The 23,860-nt window shown below is 34.6% G+C and overlaps 2 protein-coding genes across 5 annotated transcripts in view; both read right to left on the bottom strand.

The window, feature by feature from the left end:
* Positions 1-15,734, bottom strand: part of mol (moladietz) — a 45,732-nt gene extending 29,998 nt beyond the window's left edge. Inside the window, exons 1-2 of the mRNA XM_053754081.1 lie at positions 15,578-15,734; positions 7,801-7,973 (exon numbers count right to left, since the gene is read on the bottom strand). The gene's annotated coding sequence lies outside the window, so the exon portion shown is untranslated. The remainder of the gene's footprint in view (positions 1-7,800; positions 7,974-15,577) is intronic.
* Positions 15,735-19,993: 4,259 nt separating this feature from the next.
* Positions 19,994-23,860, bottom strand: part of Duox (Dual oxidase) — a 45,090-nt gene continuing 41,223 nt past the window's right edge. For all 4 annotated transcript variants that reach the window (XM_053753570.1, XM_053753571.1, XM_053753573.2 and 1 more), the window contains 8 exons: positions 23,545-23,773; positions 23,217-23,434; positions 22,688-22,802; positions 22,420-22,603; positions 22,051-22,210; positions 21,817-21,972; positions 21,376-21,504; positions 19,994-20,940 (listed from right to left, as the gene is read on the bottom strand). In XM_053753570.1, the coding sequence (XP_053609545.1) occupies positions 20,812-20,940; positions 21,376-21,504; positions 21,817-21,972; positions 22,051-22,210; positions 22,420-22,603; positions 22,688-22,802; positions 23,217-23,434; positions 23,545-23,773 (1,320 nt within the window). In that variant the 3' untranslated portion in view covers positions 19,994-20,811. The remainder of the gene's footprint in view (positions 20,941-21,375; positions 21,505-21,816; positions 21,973-22,050; positions 22,211-22,419; positions 22,604-22,687; positions 22,803-23,216; positions 23,435-23,544; positions 23,774-23,860) is intronic.

The following is a 23,860-nucleotide window of genomic DNA, read 5'->3' as shown; positions in this document are numbered from 1 at the left end:
TATTTACTTCTGGCCAGAATAGATAAAGAAAAATAAAATAAATTTATTCATGTTATTTATAGATTTATAACGTTAAAAATAAGTTTCTGGTCAAATGTATTTTGTAATATTGTTTTTTTTTTTAATATCAATACAAAAAAAAACAAGACAATTTTTTTTTAAATTGAGTTTGTGGCCACTAATCAATGTCGTTTTTTTTTTTCAATATAACCCCGTTATTTGCTTGTATAGAGCAAGAATGTGATATAAATATACCTGCAGTATTGTAGAGCAGCTGCACGATTGCAGCTGCTCTACAATAATTACATGAGTATTTAAGATGTTTATTCAACGTGCTACAAGATTTCAATATTACTTACAATCACATGATTCTCAATATGAACGAATGCCAGCATAGTTGCGTGGTACTTGTAAAAACAAAAGTATTTATAAATAAGTTTTAGATGCACAAATGAAACAGAAACCAACCAGATTTTGTTTCAGGCCGGACATCGTCATAATGGTTGAATTAAAATTCTTATTTCGTTTCCTATAATTTTGGTAATGGGTAAAACAATAATATATACACGTGTGAGGAAGAAATAAGTACGATATCTCAAAGTATTGCAAATAACACAGGATGTCATAGATTGCTTTATCGATATAATAATCGTAAATCAACATGACATCACTAGTGCTGCAGTCACGGGGCGGCTCACGACCATATAGTCTCTCACTTGGTCACATCCTATACATTATTGATTTATAAATTACATTATAATAATTGCACGAAGCCTCTGGATTGACATTCAAAAGTCATTAAAAATGACTTTAATTTTGCATTATTATTACGAATTCGAACAAATAATTCTTGTCTTGGTGAATTTGATATTTAGAAATATTAATTCAAATAAATATTTTTAGTGAAAGATGATTAAATTATTTAGATTTAATTTAATTTAAATACAACTAAGTATTTTCTAAAAGTACAAGGTTCATAGTTATGGTGAAACTAATTTATTAAACCGGAAAATTAGCTGAATACATTTTCATTAAATTAGATTAGTTTCTAAAAAAATATTACAAAGGAAGTGTGATAGATAACGTAGCAAAATGACTGTTGAAGGTAATCGGTTCGTGGTATACGCCACATCTTATTTAAAGCAATATTGCGAAGGAATATATTTTTCTTCTCTTTTACAAATACGGGTTATTTGAATTGCAATGGTATGCGTAATGAGTTCGGAAAATTACACTAACTATACGGGTGGTACAGACAACCGCATGTTAACCTGTGCTTCAGGATTTTTATGTGACAGTAATAATGACTAATTTGCAGTGACTAAAATTTGATGTGCTGTTGACTGTTCTTAATTTCTGTGTCATGGGGTTAGGTTGCCAACTATCTCTGTATTTGGGACAACTGCCTAATGAGCCAACTGCGAACTATGTAGGTTCAGGCTGCAACAGCGTTTAGCCAATGTGTACAAAGAAAGTGCAAGCAACAATCGCATGCGCAGAATGCGTTGCGCAAGCGGCGTTCGTTTCTCCCACGAGCTTGTGACAACTCAATACTAGTCATCACGTAAGGACAAAAGGAGTAAAATTTTTGTTTATCTATCAAAATACCTGTTTTTACTAATGCGCTTTGTGGATTTGTTTAGGTTAAGTTTCGTTGGTATTATCATAAGGACTGTGTTTGGCGAGTAAGGATCATTACATAGAAGTCGTGGTGGTTCAATGATCAAGACATAAAATGAAAAGGGTTAGGTTCTCGAATCCTACTCGTGTTACACGAGTTTGTATGCTATAAATGTGGTATGCTGCTCTGTGCACCAATTGGAATAGCATTAACAATATCACTAATTGCCGCGGTGTTATAGGACGTAATTTGACACGTAATTTTAATAATCCCTCTAACTAAATAGCACCTGAGACGTATAAGTAAACATAAACAATCTACATACCACATGATTCAAACCAGTATCATTGATATTCTATTTAACATAAATAGATATGACCAGCATAATAACGCTATAAGATAAACTCATGATGAAAATTTTATAGCCGCGTCCGCAAGGCGTACGGTAGGGCATCCGTGAATATTTTGCACGTTTGGTGTTGCACAATTTGAAACCTTGCTCCAAATTAATTTATAATCTCGCGAAGTCGTTCGGTCTCTAAATAATGATGTTATTTTGTGAAATAGCGTACAGAAAAGTATAAAGACTATACGCAAAAAGGTCATATCATGAGTCATTACTCATACGAGTTTGTCCATGATCTATTAATGAAATTAATGACTAAACTTTTAATCAAGAGAAATTAGAATTTGTTAAAAAATAATTATTATACCATTTTTGTTTGTTATTCAAATCTCGCGCGTTTCAAATAAATCGCCGATATCACAAGATAAACATATTTCATAACATATTCAAACATGTATGTACTTACTCATGCGTAACAACGTAGTACCTACGTAGTATTATGTCACGGACATTTAGACGTATTATTTCAGCTCTGAGCCAGTTTCGAGCACACGATATTTTCAAAACTAATTACAGTCATTATCTACAGTATGTTTAAGTTTTTAGTTACAAATTATGTTTTCAGCGCCACGTACATTGCTTCGCCACCTCAAAAGCTCAGAAATACAAACTTGAAGAAATAAACATTAAGAAGTTGAAGCAGTAGGACTGTCTATAGAGTCATATATTTTAATATCGATATACCTATCTATAAACCCTAAACCCTAACCTATCTATAAAGGCATTAAGAAACTATGGATATCAGTCGCGTATAAAGGCAAACAAGTAGCATCTCAAATTGTGTAACAGTAGACTACGGATACTGACATTATAATTCATCTAATTAACTATAGCAATTAAACGAAAACGGAACAACAAACTGTTATTAAACAAAAATGAGTAGGTACACTTCGTGAACCAGAGGCGTCGGAATTACTTCCGCTGCTGACCTTTGCTTGGAACTGGTAGAACCACTTCTGGATACAACTTGCTCAATCGGTACCGAATGCCACGGAATCAGCAATATCAAATGTAATAAAAAACATGATAAAATATTGTTATGAATATGATGTTAAAAAAAGATTAAATATTTATTATTTTTAAGTGATTTTGTTGTTATTGTTACATTGAAATAATATTAGAAGTCAGCGATAGAATTAGTTAAAGTAATGGCTTAATTTAACTTATATACGTCAATAAGTTATGTATATCATCCTATAGTTAAAAAAGATTTTGTTTTTCACGCGTGTACCGTGCTTATGGAAACGAAATAAATAATATTGTGTGTATTTAAAATTACTTATAAATTCAACGATAAATGAGATTTCTCCTATTTATGACCAAGTTGAGAAGTGTTCCTAAAACAATGTAGTAAAACCGCTACCTACCGTTTAAGTGCTGACTTTCTTCGCGAAATGTGCCCATTACATAATGCGTAACCGCTTTGCGCCCACGCCGCGCTCGTATGGGAAAAAACGCCATGTGTGACGTCACTTAGCTTTATTAAGTAAAATTTGAGTAACAGGATGTTATTAATGATTTCTTAATCACGGATCAAATTAGGATATGAGTGTTAATAATGTGATCGTGTTACATAAGATTTTTTTATGACGGCCTATAATATAAGTACCTACAATAAATATTATTTACAAATCTAAAAGATACGTATTTAATCTATTATTTAGGTAAAATTAAATGCTAAAATGGCTTATACCTTAAAAATATAACTTTGTCAATCAATCAATACAGATATTCCCAAACGTAAAACACAATATTTAACAATATTAGCATATATTTTAAATTATTAGCCATTCGGCTTCCATCAATATTCAACAATTCAAATTATTTCGCAATTTCCATCCATTTGAGCTGTTTATGTGCAAATTGAATGTCTTACATACGCTCTACATTTTCATTATTATTCTCTCTCCTCTTGTGGAGGAAGAATACATCATTACCATCATGCCACCTCTACACGTTGGTCACGTTGACGATTACCATTTCACGTCTTTGCTTAGTTTTAATGTGACCTTTGTATCAACGCAAGGAAGTATTTATGTTCCTGTTTCTTTGAAAAAAAGTCAGGCTAAGTTTTGACAAAACTAACGTACTCGTCGAAAGACAACAATCTTCGGCGAAGTGTAGAGTAGGCATTAGATGACACAGCAGCTGCGCATGGGCACCGAGCCGAGAAGCCGACCCTGGCACGGGGGCGTATCCAGGCGTGCACACGCGCGCCGGACCTGCTTTCCGGATTGTTATGCCGTTTGATTGCGTTTGATTATATCAAATCGCATTTCCTTTTTGTATTTAGAAGCACGTATGTATGTATCTAAGCAAAGTATTCATCCACATAGTTTATTTCTATATTTGTTTTTATTCTATGTAACTCTATCAAGGTAAGTAAGGGAAGTTATAATAACTATAATATGTTTATAAGTTAAATAATTCTCTTTAGTGACTTTATTCTAATTTATAGATATTTAAGCGATATTTTTAATACAGAGGATTCTTGTTAGATTATCTATAGAACTAATTGATATTGAATTGAAAAGAAATGTTTAAATTAATACGGAAGATACAAATGAGAATCGCTTATATCTGACGCATCTATATATAATTTGCCTTGGAGATTCGAATAATAATAATGCATTCATCATATTTCCACACACCCATACCTTGATGCTACTACCATTAACATTTACGGTCATGACCACAGCCTCTTGATTTTTATGAAAAAGAAACAATCTAACAAAGGAGCCTTGAGTCGTTGCCAACTTTTTGAGGTTTGTTTTGGGAATCTCCTAACTTTCTTTATTCTTAAAAATAAATCATGCAAAAGTTCGGATGGGAGTGAGTAAGATTGTAACTGAGTTGAGTATTCCCAGCATCTAAAATTTACTAACGGATTTCTGTGAAATTATGTATATGACGTGGAATCTATGCATAGTATACTTTTGATCCTGAAATATCTATGGGCGCGAAGTCCAGAGGTACAGCTAGTGAATGTGTCGTAATAAATGCAGAGTATAAAAAATATTTGCTTGATAATATGACTGTAAAAAGTAAACTTTCGTTATGTTGAGTTTCTATTGTTAATGACAGACAAGTATTCAACGTGTATAGTTCGCATTGTAAAGTGCTTAATAAAAAGTTAATTCTCAGACTTGACGAGTCACTTTAACACAGTGCCTTTGGCGATCCTACCTTATTGTATTGCGTAAGGAGCGAGATAATAGCTTCATGTCACCGAAGACAAATTTTCACTGACATTCGAAACTTCCGCTTCATAACGACTCCCTTTCGAGATAAAGCCTTTATTAATGCTACAGACGTAAATTTTGACCACAATAAGTCCGACAGAATGTTCGTTCATAAATATTCATAAATAAGTATTTTTTATATATTTTGAACGGAAAATGAAGATTGGTTTATTTCTCACAGAAGCGATGTAAAATTGTGTGGTGATATTTCTTCTAAATAGAAATAGAATTTGTTTTGCATGCTATGAAATAAATAAATAGAAGCTCCTTAGCACTTCAAGACAGGTTCTTAAGTAATTTTGCTCCGAGCTTGAAATAAAATTTTAGGTTGTCGTCTCTTACTACAAACACCTGCTTACTGCAGATTTATCCTCTTATCTTATGCTTTTAAGTGTTTACTGGTTTTATCAATATTAATTACCAAGCCTATAACAGGTAATTTACTTACACGTAATTATCGAATATTAAAATGTATCGATAAATAAAGTTAAATTGATTAGTAGAGTACAATTTGCGGCAAAATAACTGAGTATTTCCGATCATACTATCAATCTATATGTATAAGACAATCATCACCACTTGTTGAAGTGCTGTAGACCGGCGGCGTTGGCCGGTGTCATGATCTCTATTGACACTTTCACCGGCTGGGCCATACTTTACGTCATGGCGGTCAGAGCCTCAATTATATCATCACGAAATCAGCTGCGGGCAACTGGCACATTGGCACACAATAGCTTAGAAGTTAGTGGAGTTCGCGAGATGATGAAAAATACTTTAAGATCCTTTGATTTATGTTTTTTTTTTTATTTTATTTCACATATAAAGAACAAATATATATATAGTACATAAAGTACTAACATACTTAATATTATAATTATTTGTTCGATTGTTTTACATCAAAACGTAATTAATTAATGTGTATTTGGTTTGGTAATATGTTCGAAGTGGATTAGAATGGATGCCTGTTTTTTTTTCTATGCGCTGAGCAGTGAGCGAGTTCTTTTATGAATATTTTTCATTACAAGTTATAACCAAGTTGATTGAGTAGACTTGATTGTAACTTCTAGAATCCTTGTTTTAACCATTTTGTAATTAAAATGAATTTTATTTAGCACGTGATAAGCTCTTCTAACTTGACCCGTCTTTTGACTGCTATATACATTATTATCATCTTACTCATCTCTCGGTCATTTTGGACATTAAAATGTTACGTAGCCTCCAATTATGATGGTAAGTACTCAGTCTCTATTTGCATGAAATCTTTATTTCTTGTGTACTAGTTGTGAAAAAATATTATGAAAATTCAAGACACTAATACGTTTGCGACACAGTATACAAATAAACACCATTACATATTTTAGTAAATAGATTTTTCACTGAGTTATTTAATTTACAGTTCTGATACTGTGGTAAATTGAAATTTATGGAGCGAAACTAAAATCAACTCGGTCATACTTTACTACGGCTATCGTTAGTAAATTATGACTGCGTGGACTACTTACTATAGACTATTCGAAGAAATAATCAATATAATCGAAAACGTAGAGCGACGAGACGTGACAAGAATATTATATAAAAAAGTAGTACTATTAGTCGTACAGAAATTTCGAATTTTGTGAGCACAAAAGATATTTAAATAAAATATGCAGTCGTGAACACGCCATACAGTTAATATGAAACAATAACAATAGATTTAACAATAAAAAAAATATAGAAAATTAATATCCTAAGATTGTATTCGTTATTTAAATCTACCGAGAAAAACAAATTATGAATCTAGACAATGGATCTAGTGAGATTGAAGGATTTATAACATAAAACATAAAATTCACATCACGTATTGTAAGTATTATTCACATCAACTTACACATCACATAAGAATTTCGGTATCTACTTAGGTTGTTGCTGAGCATAGCAAATGACTATAGCAAGTATTGTCTTGTGGTTTCTATCGACTCGTGCGTTGCTTTGGTTGCGATTCGTCACGGGGTGCAAGTCAATGTGCTGTTGTGTAATGAAGAAGTTCAGGTCTTCTATACACCGCGCAACTGATTTTGTAACTCTCATATAACTATATGAACCTCTAAGCATTCTGGCTTCATAGCTTTAGTTATATATTAAAAAGATTTTATAGCTTTTGATAATATATAGGTAACTGCATTATTATTTTTACATTTTTTTATGTTTAAAATAAATTGTACAATCCAGTTTATAAGTATGATTGATGATAGATGTATCTAAGCTTAGAATGATATTTATGTGTCAATAATTACTGCAGGATCCTTGATAATGTTTACTTACATAGGTATATTAACAGACAGTAGACTCTACTTGCTATGATCTCTGTAGCTATTACACTTATAAATATCGTTATTCACAGAATTTTATACATGTATCTGTCCGCAGCTCAACCCGCAGCATATCTTTGTCCCCGGGCCAACTATATCTATTTTAAATTTCATCACAATCAGCCCAGCAGTTTTGCTGAGACATTCGCATTTATAATATTAAGTATGGATATGGATACATACCTGAGTTCCAAGAATATTTTGTACTTTTCTCTTTTCATTTCCACGCGTTTGCCGAGAGTCACCGTCTCGTTTCACTCCTCATTTCACAACACACGCGTCGTCAGTTTTTACATAAACACTATTTGCACTTTAGAAACCAACGCGAGAGACTCTCATCCCAGTTGAGGCCAGGCCTGTAACAAACGAATACACAATGTAGTAAATATATCGTTGCACATATTATTTATTAGTATATAACTAATATATATATAAATGATGCTATGGCACACAGAGACAATTAAAACACTCCACAGACAAAACAAAAGTAAGAAATTGAGATGGATTCCACTTTGAGTTATATATGTAATTTTAATGTAATCTACACCTGAGGTAGAATATAGCAATTTCAAATAATGTGTCGATAAAATTTATGTTATAGGTAATTAATAACGACAGTCGTTTATATACCTAGATAGGTAGTACATTAAACGTCGGTAATAAATATATTGTAGAATCTACCAAGTTTATTGAGACATTCGCACCATTTACACAGATTGATATTGTTTTTGCTACAAGTACACACACATGCAAAGTAATTTAAAAAAGGATCAAGTGAGAGTTGGATTGCGCCCTAAATCTGACTTTCTCTTTTTTTTGTTACATATTTACGGTTCTCAGATGCGAGTATTCCTTACCTTGTGCTAAAACTATGACTTAAAAAAAATAATTGAAATGTTTTAGTTAGAACAATATGTTTGTAGTTACAACAAGACTGAGAGAGTGTTGTCCTTCTGAAAGACTAGCGTTTCCCCACCGGTCTATAGTATTGCATCTATTTCTACCTCGTCCCGACTACTTCGTAATTGTGAAAACACTTTGATTGAACTCAATATTTCAACAAAAAATACAAAATACATATACTTTATAGAAATCTAAATAAACAAGGTGGTTGGACCAATAGGTTTCATTTTTAGTTCTTTGTACATAAGGAATTTATATAATATGAAAACTTCACGTAAGATTGAACTAGCGCTTTTTTTCGGGCATTATAAACGGAGGTACTGAACCTCCTTGATCTTCTTGGTGGCTAGTAGTTCCCATAGAATCTAAGGGGCAAATGTCACCAGTGTTTTTTTCTGCGTCAAGTTCTCATGATACGCAGTTGATATTTTTGGAGTTGCTCGTCTTGCCTCTGTGAGAAAACCGTCTTAGATTCTCCTAAGTTATTGGAGACACTGTTAATAAGTGCAGTGGTTTGGTTTGTGACTCGTGTTCAAGTGAAAATAGCTTCCGACACGAAAACGAACCAACCTAAGCCCCCCTGATAGCCCGCGAATACCTGGATATCAGGAGCTGCTGGTTGCTGGTGGTGATAGTTGGTAAGTGACTTCTTTATATTGTTATGGAAGTAGTACGGTTTTGACTTGCGGAAGTTTTCATATACAGAAGGTGGAGACATAGAAAATGATCATAATTTACTTGGTCTGAACTCATGAACCTGAAGTTATCCTCCCCGCCTGGAAGGCCTATTTACACGGCCAACCACAAGGAATGAAAATAATAGTATGAATAAAGCGGGTTTATCATTCCAAGTTCTGACTCCAAACAGACTCAGAAATTAGGTATAATCCATTTACTATTTGCTGCATAGAAAGGAGTGCGAGAGTTATAATATTTTAATGAAGAAACGACAAAAGTGTGAGGTAACAGAAACTATAATGATGACATGGCCCATTCACACGGTATAAGAGTTTTGTACGAATGCGCGAAATTGAAATAATCGCTGTCTGAATTACATCAACACAGATAAGGCATGAAGAAGTAATTAAACATAACTACAGAACAGTGGTTTGGGAAAATGAAATCAAGTAAGGCGGAACAAAATTACGGTTAATCGTCAATCTTATGTACGAGATCATATACTTAATCATTAATTTAATAGTAATAATCACGATACAGCTATAAAAAGTAGTTCTACGAGTAAAATAAAATCTATCAAATAGATGATTTGTGAACGGCCATTATATTCGCAATAAAGGGAGAAGAACAAGCTCAGATTAGATATCCCCGAATGAAAACACTGCCCGTGGTACATTATGCATCATTGTCCTGCATCATCATGCAAGTGGAGACTAATTATTTTTGTTTGAAAGACAGTAATTATGTTCAAAATAAACAGTAGTAATAGGCATAACTAACGGAAAGTTATATGTATTAGGTATTTTAATGTTCGAGAACTTGTGATTTAAGTATAGAAAAGATCTACGATTCATATTCTTTTATTGACAATAGTAATAAAAAATGTTTAAGCGCAGGATGGAACTCAAGGCTTAATACAAATAAGTCCTAAGAAATTACTAATGAGCATAAACTTTACCATGTCGGTAATTATAATTTCTGATATTAGCAGTTGCCTAATTTAGAATACGTACTTTGAAGCAAACCGTGGGAAAAGAAAAACATTATTCGTATAGGTATTCGGTTTTGCTTAGCTGATCGCCAAGAGATAAACGCTAATCTGACAGGATTAGCGTTTATCTCTTGGCGATCAGCTACGTAATGACGCTATATTATTTATGATGAGTTGCATACGTAGAAATTACTTAGAAATTAAAAGTCATTAAAATAATTTTTGCATTAAATCATCGCAGACTATTCCATGCATAATTACAGAATACCACTGTCACAGCTTGTCGTTTAGAGTTAAATCAATTTTTTCCAACGCAGAACTGTACTTAATGACAGCAGCGACATTTCGCTAAGTTATTATAAAAAGGATCACATTTATATCAGTTAGCTTTAGGATCAAGAATGGCCGCTGCAAGGCGAGTATTTGTCGAATTGCAAAAGACGGCCTTCGCCGCGTAGGCAGGACCCCGGGCGCTCGGTATTTCGGTACAATCACTCGATTTTTACCATCTATAATTATTATTACTCATTACTCTAATGGACATCTGATCGACAGCAATATGCGCCTTGTCACGACTCGATAATGACCATTCTCAGCCTGTCGTCCCTTTAATTGACAAATACATACTCGCTATTATCATCGCAGCCTCCATTGACTGTAATTGAGTAGGTAACGATGAATGTGAAAAATAATTACTTTGCAATTCACTGTTGCTCATAAATGCTTGAATTAGACAAATGAAAAAATAAAATCTTAAGGTATTATTAATTCGATTTACTAACATACCAAACCTGATAAACAGAAATATGATTGATCAACTAAAAACGAATATTGATTTGAATGATAAATTAACAAAAAATAATTAAGTCTTCCACTGTCTGCCTCATCATTATAACATGCAACGCTGTATATTAAATACTTGACCTCTTATGTTGCAATAACAAACCGCATAATCTCTTTCCCATATTGCACTGACGAAATATGTACGTGAAAATTAAAGTATGGATTATTGTTCAAGTCGTATTACACGCTTGTAGAAGGACGTTGGCATTAACACGTATAAAAAAGGTAAATATAAGGGAAACGAAAATTCTTGCAGATATTGTGTACGAGAGTGATGTCACAGTGCGCGCTTGCGCAAGAGTGGACACAAACATAGATCACCTGCGGCTGGCGGCCTTGCCCGAAATTCTTCTTTGACCTGTGCCACCTTCTCTGGTTCCATTGTGTTTGCAGCAGCATAGTCCTGTGCTATGTGTAGATCAAAATATAGTTTGGGGTCCTATCTTAGTGAATTCTACACGAATTTATGCGTGGTTTATTCTTTGAAAATGTCAAACCAACAAAAATAATTTGATTGTTGATTCATATTACATAGGAATATCAGTGTTACTTCCTCAATGTGTTCCTTAGATGTGCGTTCTTGCCAAGTGGAGCGTTCATGCGTCGTTAGGATGACATACACATGCAGGTCGGCGTTTGATTTCGCATTGCGTTAACAATACATTGCGCAACATTTGCCTGTTGCCTGTGTCGAGAAAGTGGTCTGTTTGTGCCGGTAATTCACAAAATGTGCATTTGTGAAATTGATCTCAAACAAGCGATGGTGTCACGTGGATAACCATAGACATTGGGATTTATGTCTAAACTAGGAGTCTTTTCCACACCTGCGCGGTGTACGTGAGAAACTGTAACACATTGTTTACTAAAACAAATGACCGATCGGCTGGCTGTGGGAGCATAGCTAGTTGACAATAGCTATACGCTTACATGAGCTTGTGGTACTTGATAGATAAGTTGAAACAAAGAAAATCAACGTTAATTAGCAGTTCGCTGATGCATGCGGTGATGAGACTGCCGTGAGCGATGAATATTTTACGCATAAAAGTAATGAAAATTTGTGGCCAGTGTGGTACATAGGTTAGATACACTTGAAGTTCATTAGTTATTTTAGTCAAGATGAATAAGGCTAATTTAATTCTTACACTATAAACGTCGTGCGAGCAAATATTGTGCAACTTAATACGTTCAGGCCTCTACGTTTATGGCATACGCTAGTGTTAGAAAACAAGATTTCTAGCGGGTGACTTCCAACGTGGTACAAATGTCAAGACCGCCATTGGTGAGCCACTTGGTGTTGCAACCAGGACGAGAAATGCCTGTTCAGTTCTGAGCCAATTGGAACAATCGCAATTTGTGATTGTAAAGAGCAACTGGACAAGCCCGCCAGGGCGGACTCTAACAAAATAGGCCTTTTTGAACAAACATTACTTCATCCTTGGCCTAAATTAATCGTAAAATTTAAGTTGTATTATAATAATCGTGATTCGTTACGATTGCAGTCAATGGAAGCTGTGCATTAGCAACGGTCGTGATCGTGTCGGTGTGGTGCATGATCTACATAAGTTACGCATTCAATTAAGTAAGTATTATGTATTTTATCTATAAAATATAAACGTGGTATCTCGTGACGCTGCGTACATTTCCATCTGGATTTTATATTTTGTTGGAGTAGTAGCTATCGAATCTCCTGTTCACGTGGTTCTATTCTCAATAAAAGATTGGCTTGAAGATATTGCATTTGCAAGAAGTCCGCCTTTACACTTATTTTTCCATCTATAATATGTATTTTCTGTAAACAAAAGTTAATCTGTCTATCAAAAGACAATTTTTATTTTAAGAAAATGTACGTATGTTCAAAATGTGCGTGGAAACAGTTATTACATGCCCTTGACATGGAGGACTCGCCAAGCGCATCCGTTCAGTAAACCTAAATGTTGATTGTTACCAGTGACGGAATTCCAGCGTTTAGCTTGTAAATTGTGAGATAACTGCTTTAAAGTCAGTGACATACATAAACATAACATATTATTCATAAACATATTCATTGGTTACCTTTGATGGCAAAATTAATTGTCTACTTATTTTATTGTAAGAAGAGGTAAAGTTTTAAAAAAGCTTATTTCGTTTATGAAACTGTGCAGCATCTCAGAATAATCTACTGTGATAAATAATATGATGTAGACATTTATTTTTTTAGGGGAATTCCATAGTCACTGTATGATGCCAGAAATATGAAAACTAAATTTGTACCTGAAGTAACGTTAAGTCTTTGCTAATAGAACTTCTGCGACACTTTTTGAAAAAATGTCCGACAAGTGGCAGTCATGACAAAAATGGAAAATCGGCTATTTTTGTCACCAGCGGCAACAGCTTTCGCTGATGTTCTCAAAATTGTAATCTTTACGCTCATGGCACAGTTGTTTTATTACTTTGGTATATTAACAGACCGTAGTATATTCGTGAACGAAATTATCATTACAGCTCACAAAAACAAAGATTTATCTGCAACACAATTTAATTGTCTGCCCGCAGGGATTATAAAACAGACAATGCTTTAGTTTTACATAGCAATTACTTCATATGTCATTCGTACATCTCAGACAAGTGTTGCAATTTAAAAAATACAGTGATCGGATGTACTTATAACGTGGATAATTCTACTTAGGTATTAAAATAATAATTAATACGAAATGACCTTCTTTAGGTACAGGATTTGGAAGAAGTAGCATGGAAAGACCCACATAGAGTTCCAACAGAAATATAAAGGAAAAAGCAAGGGAGTGAAGAAATTAACTATGGAGAGAGTAACATATCAAACTTCTTCAGAAAAGCATCGCTCTTAAATTTGGCGATGCATGGAACAATTATGTTATTGGCACAAGCTTTTCAGAACTCATTTCATTGTTCTGTTCCTTCTCTAATATTTCATCTACTACGCACGAAAGCTTGGCACAAGAACTATTAAGTAATATATTTAATCAATCAACATTTTATCTCAGACATACGACACTTCGGAATTTAGATGCCAGTGTTCCGGAAAATCGTTGCGTAAATCTCAACAGGGGTTACATTTGTTTCGACAAGATGTCGTGGGCCGGGCTCGCGACCAAGTACCTGTAGTTACGACAGTAAAATTTGTTTCAAAATGGCGCTAGGTCCAGCCAAGATTAATGTTGTATTGTTCAATCGCATCATTGGACTCCGTGGCGTAACGCCGAATGTATCAAATCAGAAGTAGTAGTCACTAAGATCACTGATACAAAATGGTTAGAGTTTAGAATAAAAGCTTAATATATTAACTAATATGTTAGCGCAAATAGTGTTCTAACCTAGCCATATACGCGTGTAAAGTTTTCGATGGTAATGAAGGGTCTGTCTGTATATAATTTTTAGAGTTGACAAATTGATCAGATTTTTTTCTGTGATTCCTATGTTTTGTGTTGCATCCATCATCTCACCTATAACCTGTTAGTCCATTAGTAATTTGGATCCCAAAAACTTGAGCACACTTTGACTTGTTTTTTATGATGACTTTATTTAAGGCGGCTTTTCTTGGAGCAATTGAGTAAAATTTGTTAAAAAAACACTGTTAGATACAAATGTTGACACATGATTATTTTAAGTTGCACAAATCAAATAGACAGGTTAGTTATAATATTATTTTTGTAAATATTCTGATATTTTTATGTTAATTTTTTTAGCAATCTATGATTTTGATGATCGGATTGGGCTGGGAAGTTATAGGAAATCTGCGATCTCATTTGGTTACACTCATCCGTTGTACGTGTATGTTTTATCTCTTATTTATAGTAGTTTGCATTTATCCATTTGCTTCCATTCATTGGTGAAGGAAAACATCGTGAGGAAACCTGCACACTGATTGACAATCACCTAAATGGTTTGTGTTTGCAGTTTAAGTTCACTAGTATGTATGCGCCATGCTACTTGCCACTAGATGTCGTAAAAGTCATGTCAGATGTCTTTAGGCGACTTGAATAAAATCTGACACCAGTGTTACCAATAACATACTCGAAAAGAAGAAGTTGATGTTTACAACGACTTGACATTTGGCAAAGGTCAGCGAGTGAACCCTCGCAGTCTATTCGCGCTGTAGCTAGAGACTTATAGGCAAAAGTTTAATATAAAAAAATAATCCAAATTGTATATGATTTAAAATTTAATTCTGGAATAATCCACTATTTAATTAAGCAACTTTTGAACATATTTTGCAACCTGAAGTGCAATAACATATAGCGTGATAAATTACTTATCAATATATCGTATCGGGGGTATCGTAATAGCCCCCGTGAACAACACTCAGCACCTTATCATCATGCACATAAAATTATTCATGTTATTAAATAATAATAAATGAATATACGTATGTAAAATGTCCGCTATAAATTCGATACAGCATCTTAGTAATTCGTGTAGCAATTTGAAGGGTCAGCGGAATGTTTAATTCAAATAAGAACTGCCGTAAATTGTTTTAATTGAGGACAAGGATGTCGGCTGCGCATGCGTCGCTCCGCGCGCAATATTCACCTGTGAGCGTATCCTTGCAGTAACGAGTGACGTGCACAATTCGAGCGGACTTCCTTTCAACAATCGACAATTAATCACACCACTTAGCACTAAGATATGCGGTTTAGAAAGTGCGGAGGTCGCCAGCAGGGAGCGTCGCCGCCGCGCGGTCGCTGAAAACTAACCTGAGTTCACCGCAGGCCCACCACACTGTACCGCCGCCGGAACGAAAGCATGCTGGAAAGAGACGGCCATTCATTTCTTTCTTTTCGTCTTACAGCGAAAACTGCAGCTTTCTTGTTTATTAACAAAATTATATAAACAAATGAAGCTGTCAAGACTATTTTTTTAGTATTCCATACCATTTAACATATACCTAGCCGCATCTGTCACAATCTTGCGACACTGATGTCGTGTTGCGGAACTAAAATGATGTCTCATAAATTTTTATTTTATTGTACTTTGTTATTGTAAAGAATTGCAATTTCATGGTTACAGCAAAGCCAATTCATGGTTCTTGTCTAACGATGGAGAAGTAAGGTAATTAGATGTTAAAAATATATTTTAAATAAAATATTTAATTGTATAATCTTCCATCACAAATTGGAAATATTTATACAGTTCATTAAAATATATATAATAAAATATATCTCGGTCGTCTAATTATTTGAAATAATAATAAAGTACTTTTAATTACTTATTTTATGACAATTTAAACTAATGTTAGAAAAAAAGTATTCTGTCGTAATCTCAAGGAAAGTTTTTTTTAATGCAAATTATAAAGTAATAATTAATACTTACAACATAATATGTAGATCGAGTCTGTAGCTAAATTATGCTCACTGTAAAATTTAAATAAGTTGTTAAATTTTTAATGACAGCGCTTCTTTAGAAATCATTCAACGTTGTAACAAAGCTATTAGTGTTAAAAAGCAAAGTAGTTGTTTGCGAATAACTTCCTCCAGCGATGGCACCAAATTGTTGAAACTACAGAAAAGGAAATTGATTTTGGGAAACGTCGAACAAAGTGTTTTAGGAACGCGATGAGATTTACAAGAAAAAAATGGAATCTTTATTCTGAATGTTTATGCGTTTTATACAAGGATTGGTAATTTCTTTCTCAACAATCTAATCATTTAGTTGATTGAAGTTGTCATAGTACATTAATATAGTGGGATTATAATATGGATTTTGTTATACAGCTAGAACGTAGACTGGATTGAAATAACTATTATATTTTCTCCTTAAAATTTGCAGTAGATTTTTGACATCTACGTTCGATCTAGTAATTTTGCCACCATCTATATAATTTATATTTGAGCTTTGTTAACTATACATGTATTGAGTTACGTTTGTTTTCCGCGTCTTGTAATCAAAGGCTTCAATCATAATTGCACGTGCTATCTTTCTACACGATCGCTTATTTGTGGTATCGGCGCATGCAATGAGGAAATGGCAGTGGCTGTAGGCAGTGAACTTGCAGCGGAACTGCGACGGGTTTTCCTTCCTATTGACTGCTGTAAGTTCGATTCACATACTTGCATGTTGTTTGTCAGTTAGTACATATTTGAGTTTCTATGTTACAAATCTTTTAGAAGTCATAACGAAGAGACGTACTATTTATAGAAAAGTCCTTCAAACTATTTACATCCTTCTATATTTACATTAATCAACGAAGACTCACCGTTTAAAATCTAAACAGATATTTTTGAAATCATTAATGCTATCCAAGTACTATAAACTACTTCAATACTTACCTTTTCTCCAGATGACAGTTTCACCTTCTTCCGTTCTATACTTTAATGCTACCAGTAAGTGCGTATTCCCCATGGAATTAGTACGTACTCCGTACAGTACCTCGTTGTTCGTGCTCCGTTGTTTTCTATAGGGCTTGACACTGACATGCGCAATGTACGTCAAAACATCATACTATTTCTAAGTTCTTCTCAGGTTTAGAATTATTAGGTACTGAGTACCTACTAATTCCATGGTTCTTCTGCGTTGATCCGTCGATGGATGTCAACATAACGGAGGACGTCAGCGCAACTGAGCAATGGGAATTTAACGGAAGAACACGATTAACGAAACCACTTTCCTATAGAGGATACTGACTGATAGCTCGGGAATTTCTTCAATAAGGGTGAGATGCTTCGTCAAATATGACGTTTATTTTAAACGGCGCTCCGCCGCTGACGTTTAGATGAAATGGCGTACATTACGTTTATATAGGCACGTTAAAGTTAACATCAAAGTTGAGGGTGCAACCCACCCTAAGTTATTGTGCGTCAAGTCTTCAAACAGCATCTTCAAAGTCAAATGCTTTTCTTAGGGTGATATACTTATTATAGCTAAAGATTTCTTATGAACGTAATTTTAATAATGCATAGTCATATTTTTTTTGTCGAATTATAATTGCTTTCACACGCAAACTGATTGACAGGCACTCTAAAGGGATCGTTTTAGAAGGCCAAAATCAATATAGAATTAAATTGTTTACATTGAAAAGGTTAATCTGATAATACATAAAGAAAACTTTGCAGCACTTTACTTCCATGATGAATCGTATAAGTAAGGTTTTTATAGTTATAGTTAAGTGCAGACAATGAATCATCATGATTTCGCTTTCAGTTACGTCGTCGGCGTCGCATTAACTATTTGAAAGCAATGGGATTGTGATGAGATTCCAAGCAATGTATTCTTTTCGAAGCAATGGAGCCAGCCTGCACTGTGCAAGTAGTTGTAATTTATCCGAAAATGGGGTCGCCATTTGCGTTTCTAATTGAATATAATTAAGATTTGTTATTTTTATTACTATTCTACAATATGAGATTCATCTCATTATAGACAACCCATATCTTAGTAACTCTATCACCGATAGTAAAGGCGACGCAAAAGAAGTGAAATTGTAATCATGGGTAAATGTACGTTTCCTTAATTTCTGCAAAAAAGTCCAATATTATTTAACCATTTTGCTGAATTTATGTTATTGAACCATTTTGCTGCCAAAAAATACAAGCTTTGTGGTAGCATGAATTTTAACTCCCCGTGTTCCGCCAGATTAATCGACAGTATTATCGAAAGGTTACGTTCAAATGTATATTTTACTTGGCCATGTTTCTTAAGGTCACTGAAGATGTAATATTATTGTTCTTATTCTCATAAAACATAAAGCGAGCAAAGTTGATTGAGGCACAGATACACTTGAAGGTGAGCTGAAGGTGAGTGCACACATTGCGACCACATCGGATGTTGCAAGTGCACCAATTTGCACCAAAGTTAGGGTAATTGGTGCAAAGTGCAGCGGCATGCGGCTAGGCGCTGAAATTATTATTATACTGTGGCGCTGGTCTTAATTACAGACCAGGTGATTTGCAAGTACCAAATCCCAAATACCAAATGAAACATTAAGAAATTAGACCTTTACGTGCAGTTTTTGACGCTGAGTTACGAGAGAATTTTAATTTGTGTTACTAGCTTTTGCCCGTGGTTTTGTCCATAAGAATTCCCATCATATATTGCAATTGTAATATATATACATAAAATATTGGCATGTATGATTTTTCATTTACAATAGTGTTTCGGTAAGCAAGGCTATTTAGTAACATACCTCTTACCTCAAATTGCCACCTATAAACAATCCAAGTACGAATCTTTAAGGCCTGAGAACAAACGTAAAACCATTTACTTTGCTGCTGCAATTAAGTATGAGCTAGAGTATAAATTACTTAATTTTTGATGGTCTTTATTTTTCCAAGCACAATGAAATATCGTATATATAATCCTATTAACCGTATTTTGTCTTCTGCATTAAACGAAAAAATGTATGTATTGATATTTGTTGATACGGGCACAGATTATATAATACTTCCATCCAGTATGAACATAGAGAGGTGAAGGATGGCATAGGCTGCTTTTCATCGTGGGCGGAGCCGCGTGTAACAGCTAGTATGAAATATTTGATAATAATACATAACTTTACGTAAGTTAGATTTTGGGAAATATCTTTAGCATTTAGGCTGCAAACATATATCGGAATACGTGAAATATTGACTACTTTTTTGTGAAATATTTGAATGATTTATTGAATAGTAAAGGTGGTTATATAGGTACTTTCGCAACAAAAAGTACTTTCGTATTCATTACTTTTTTAATTAGCAATTTTTTAAACTATTTACATATGTCAAGCTACGATTTAATTTACGTTATAAATTTCGAAGGGCCCATTATTCTCTAACAAATCTAAAAAGTATGAACAATCTGACCAATTCATTTTATTATATTAGAAAGGTAAAATAAAAACAATAGTTATTATGAATAAAACTTTATTTAAAAATCTATTTAGGTATTGGTATATACATTTCACACTAATAAATCATACAAATTCGATAATAATATCATTTAACTAGCCAATTCAGTTAAGTAGGATGCGTTTTTACATTATTTACATAACATTTTTATATCAAAATTTACAAACATAAATAAAAGCTAAAATATTTAATTCAGATCGCAATGAGTATTATATAATGCAAAAGTAATATCTTGGTAATCAGTGGTTTGTACAGAAAAATGCACTGTTTCGTATTTGTACTGCGACATTGCGTCGATAATCATTCATTTAAGCATAAAAACTAAACAATAAATAAATTAACAATAGGAAGTAACCATTGATTTATTAATTTTGGCATTCGAGAATCAGACTCATTCAAATTTTAAAAATTCGACTCGATTTTTTATGAATCCGATCCATTAATTCAATGCATTTAATTACTTCGTTTTCTCTACTTTTAACTAATGAACTAAATAGTGACAACAACTGAATTTATTACTTCTATCTTTCATTTATCAATCACCATCAGCTGGCAGTTAAGGGTTTAGAATCTGTTGATTCATAGTCTAAATGGATTTTTAAGCTAGCTATCCCATTTGAATTCGAGAAGAAACATTATCAGACCAAACAAAAAGTAACCAAATACAGTGAATGCATATTATATCATATCATTACATTTATTACCAGCGTTTTAATATTCACTATACTTAGGTACCTACAATTTGTTCTAAGGATTTAACTGGTAGAGATGCATTTTTACTTTATGTCATGAGAACAATGTTGGTCATTACATGGATTTATATAATTTGACTTAAGTTAAAAATAAATTATAAGAAGAAACCACAAGAAACAGAACAGTTTCATCAATCTTCTCATAAATCAAATGAGACCAGCACAAAAAGGGAGCGTTCGTAAAGGCCAGCGTAGGTTAGCCAAAGTTCTCGAAGTGGTGAATAAAGTAAGGCAGTCGCCGGGTGCGGTTGACTTGCTCGCACGCAGACATGATGCTTTTGGTCAGCGGGCGCGGGCCGCACGAGAACACGCCGATCTTTGATACCTAAGCGAACGCAAGCCAGAATCAGACAATATGTATTTATTATCGTTTATTACACTCAAAAATAGATTGGTTTGTCTTGCTACTGTCCGTGGTTGATAAATCTAACACAATAAACCTAGTAATAATAAACACAATAACCTAAGTTACTACACTCCCTGTGGATGTCAGGTTAATCTGCCCCGACTGTAACTGTTTCTCCCATGCGGTTTCCCGCCATTCTACCAATATCGAGCAGTATTTTTGTTAACTTTCACATGTTGACTCCCGTTGTTTCACGAAGGCCCCTGACTTTTTCGCCCATTTCTGTGCCACTGCACACACGCTATTTTTTAAATAAATTTAACGTCAAACCGAACAAAACAGCAGACAAAAATCATACAAAAATCATACACTCAACTAAAAACATCATACACTCAACTAAAAAGTGTAACTTACATAACTGTGTTTCTTCTGCACAAATTTGAGGAAGGAAGACATGTCTGGCCTTCCAAAGTGATTTACCGCCTTCAGTCCCGTGAACATGGACGTTCGGGACAGCCTTTGGAAGTGGTTCTCGCATATGTACTGTAATAATAAAAAAACAAATCATGATTATTTATCGAATTTTTCTGTTTTGTAATTAGAAGCGTAGGGATCATTATAAGACAAGAGTAAAATTGATGTTTTAATTTTGGCTAAACACGATCAGATTTAGGGTTAGTTTTTGAGTTGCAGATTACACAAATGTGCTTAATTAAAAATCGATTATAAGGCATGGATGTAACCATATGGTACCATTACCAGACGAACGTCACAATTGTAAACGTCATAATAAACAGACTGGGGTAAGAAAGGAACATATATTGGAAAACTTTTAATGATGTCCTCAATACGTACGAGCATGGTGGTCCTCAAGTCGAACTTGTGGAAGAACTGCGTGATGAAGATGTGTATCTCGAGCACATTGGTGACGTCCTTGCGCTCCACGTCGCGCAGTACGTCGATGAACCACTCGAAGTGCTTGTGCGACGGGCAGATCCACAGGAAGTATACCTGGTTGGAAACGTTAATGATTATGATCGCTATATTATTGGTATATATGATAGTTAATAATATTCATTATGTACTTACCTTTTTACAAGCGACACCAGAATATCTATTGGTGGAGGTTCCGAACACAAGGTCGTTCAGTATAGAAGCATACGGCGTGACTCCGATGCCCCCGCCCACCATCACGGCTACCTCGAACTTGTACCAGTCTTGATTGCCACCACCAAAAGGCCCTTGGATCCTAAATTTAAATATAATATAATGGACAACGTTTATTGTTAAACGTTGTCCATTAAAGAAAACGTAAATTTGTCAAGCCATTAAATGCATGTGTGCACGCAAGTTTCGCTTTGGTATAGAATGTTAAACTGAAAAACAGGCGCGGTGATAACATAATATTGCCATTAGAAAATCCGCCGTACGAATTGAAATATCATGGAGTATACAAACCTAATCTTAGGTTGGTCTTCTGGATTAAAATTGCAAGGATCGAAGTAATTCCTGAGTTTCCAGGTCCAAGGTCCCTGAGCTTTGATGTGACAGGAGAGGAAGTTCTCATGGGGAGCTGACGTTAGTGTGAATGAGTGGAACTCTTCCTTTTTGAACGCTGTGCAAGCTAGTCTTACCCATTGACCTGTAATGAAGCAATTATAAATATCAAAGATTCGTTGAATTCCAGATATTATGAAATATCAAAATATTTAAATTTTATAGATACCTGACAAATACTTTAAATTTGGTGGTCTGTAAAACTTTATTTTGATCACATCCGACGGCAGCATCTCCGTTTCTAACACATCTAACGCGAGGTATTTTGTTCGTAATGACACCACCTTAAACAATAATCCGTAGTTAGAAAATTCAGGGAGAATCATGTAAATAGTAGTCAAGAATATAAAAGATAAAAGTATTTTTTTATAACTTAGAGTTTACAAATAAGAAGCAATATACATTTTACTGTTACAGTCGGTGCCCGATAAACCTAACACATGTTACTGTTACAGTCGGTGCCAGATAAACCTAACCAATCATATAGTAGTAAGTTAATAGGTGGTAGCCAAAGTAAGTACTATTATGAGGGTCAGGTTTATGGCCCCGACTGTACTATGAAGACATTAAGTTTATCATCTTGATCACTTATATCCAGAATACGTAATGATGACTGGGCCGAGGAAAAATATCCATTTTACTATTTTTTATTTATTAAAAATTTAATATGCTTATAAGCTATAATGTATGTATCAGACCTTATCTAAAGTGTATATGATGGCCGGTCCAAGGAAGAAGATCCAGAAGCGCGGCGCGCCGGTGAGCCGCGCGAGCCCGTGCACGAGGCACAGCGCGTACAGCGCGACGTGCAGGCTGTGCGCGCGCCAGAACCACGGGTACGCGCGCTTGCGTACTGTGCCGTGCGCGAATACGAAGATTATGCACATTATCACGAACAGCACCACTCCTGTTATGCCTGCAAAGTTCATTTTCATCATAACTACAGCCTTTTCTACACTACAGCATACTGTTTGGGCAGTAAAATAAATTGTTAAACTGTAAACGTACTTGAGAATTAGTACAAACCAGTAACAGTCTGGAATACCCAGTACGTGATCCCAGGTCGAAAATCTGATGTGAAGTGAACCTCTTTAGTAAGACACCGGAGATTCTCGACGGGCTGCGTGGAGACGTGGTAGAAATTGACCATGTGGCCGGCCGTGTGGAGGAGGGAGAAGAATAGAGCCGTGCAGGCCACGATCTTGTGGAACTGGATGCTTGAGTCCAGCGGAATGTACTGCTGGATGCTGAACTCCTGATGATCGAAGAAGAATATAATATACTAAAAAAGTCGTCTTCTATAGGCCACATCTATCTAAATAAAAAATAGTTTGTCGAGTAA

Source organism: Plodia interpunctella, chromosome 13 (assembly GCF_027563975.2).
Source record: "Plodia interpunctella isolate USDA-ARS_2022_Savannah chromosome 13, ilPloInte3.2, whole genome shotgun sequence".
Classification (NCBI taxonomy): domain Eukaryota; kingdom Metazoa; phylum Arthropoda; class Insecta; order Lepidoptera; family Pyralidae; genus Plodia; species Plodia interpunctella.
Note: the sequence above shows the minus strand (reverse complement) of the source record. Positions and strands in the feature narration are given on the sequence as shown.